The 1,274-nt window shown below is 66.0% G+C and overlaps 1 protein-coding gene across 1 annotated transcript in view; it reads left to right on the top strand.

The window, feature by feature from the left end:
- MKX (mohawk homeobox) overlaps nucleotides 1-1,274 on the top strand; it is a 59,653-nt gene that overhangs the window by 12,995 nt on the left and 45,384 nt on the right. The window contains exon 3 of the mRNA XM_010562915.1: nucleotides 3-175. Coding sequence (XP_010561217.1) covers nucleotides 3-175 — 173 coding nt within the window. The remainder of the gene's footprint in view (nucleotides 1-2; nucleotides 176-1,274) is intronic.

Here is a 1,274-nt window from a genome sequence, read left to right as displayed (position 1 = left end):
CCATCGTCTTCAGCAAGCTCAGCGGCCAGGTGCTTTTCGAGGAGGACGCCAAGGAGCGGGAGCGGAGCGGCCGGCCCTACGTGGGGGTGGTGGAGGGGCCGCACCACGCCGAGGTGCTGCTCCCCGACAGCCCGTCCATCAAGGAGAGCCTCAGCCTGCGCAACCGGCGGACGGGGTATGCCGTGCGCTCGTCTCCGCGCCGCGCAGCGGCTCCGCGGGGCGGCCCTGCGTGCCGCGGCCGGCGCTCCCGGCCGCCGCGTAGCCGGTTTGGGGTTGCGAGACGGGTTTCTGGACGGGTCCTCCCCCACGCCCCCGGGGCCGTACTCTCGGGGACCCTCATTCCACAGCTACGGTGGGAAATTCCGGCGATAGGTGATGCAGAGGCGTCCGACTGGGCTGGAATGTGCCAGACAGAGCGCTCCTGTCCTGCGGTGTTTGACCTCCCCCTCTCTGCCTCCAAACAAAAACAACCTGGGGCTCGCCCGGTTTGGTCGGGCGCTTCGTGTAATTAAAGACCCCCAAAACAGAGGCGCAAGGCGGAACGCGTGAAACCTGGGGGACGGGGCGGCCGCGGGGCCGACCCCCGCCGGCGGTGCCGGGGCAGCCGGTTCGCGGCCGGGGCTGAGGCGGGCGGGCACTTGCGCGGCCCCCGGCACTTGTTCCGCCGTCCCCGCTGGTTTGCAGCGCGCTGGGCGAACGGACGGGAAGGAGCTGCGTTGTCGGTGCGTTCCCTGGGATGGGATTTAAAGCGGACTAGCGCGATGCCAGTCAAGGGCTGGGCAAGGTGATGTTAGGATCGGGTTTGCTAGGAAGGCAGCTGCGGCTGAGCCATCTGCGGCTGATCTTTTTTTTTTTTGGTGCTGGAACAGGTGAAATAGGAGGTGATGAGAGGACGTGTTAGCTTCGGCGCGTTGTCAGCCGTAGCTCGAAGGGTTGAACCAGCGAGCGCGGACCAGACATTTCGGGTCAGCTTTACAAAGTAAAGACTTAGGAGCAGAGTCAGGAGGCACCGAAACCGAGAAATCCCGAGGAGCTGTTTTTACTGCCGAATTTCCACCTTAACGATTGCATCAGCTCGTACTTTTAACGGCGGTGCTGGGTGGTAGGACTCAGGTTAGGTTTCATCGAAATGTTGCTAGCAGACGATCGCGGCGGAGCTGGGTTGCCGAGGGAGCCCTGGACGAGGCAGCGCCCGCGGCCGCTCAGCCCGGCACGGCGCGGCTCGGCTCGGCAGGGCTCGGCACGGCGCTGCTCGGCCCGGCCCGGCCCGGCTG

The sequence above is a fragment of the Haliaeetus leucocephalus genome, unplaced genomic scaffold, assembly GCF_000737465.1.
Source record: "Haliaeetus leucocephalus isolate CR32 unplaced genomic scaffold, Haliaeetus_leucocephalus-4.0 Scaffold0, whole genome shotgun sequence".
NCBI classification, from domain to species: domain Eukaryota; kingdom Metazoa; phylum Chordata; class Aves; order Accipitriformes; family Accipitridae; genus Haliaeetus; species Haliaeetus leucocephalus.
Note: the sequence above shows the minus strand (reverse complement) of the source record. Positions and strands in the feature narration are given on the sequence as shown.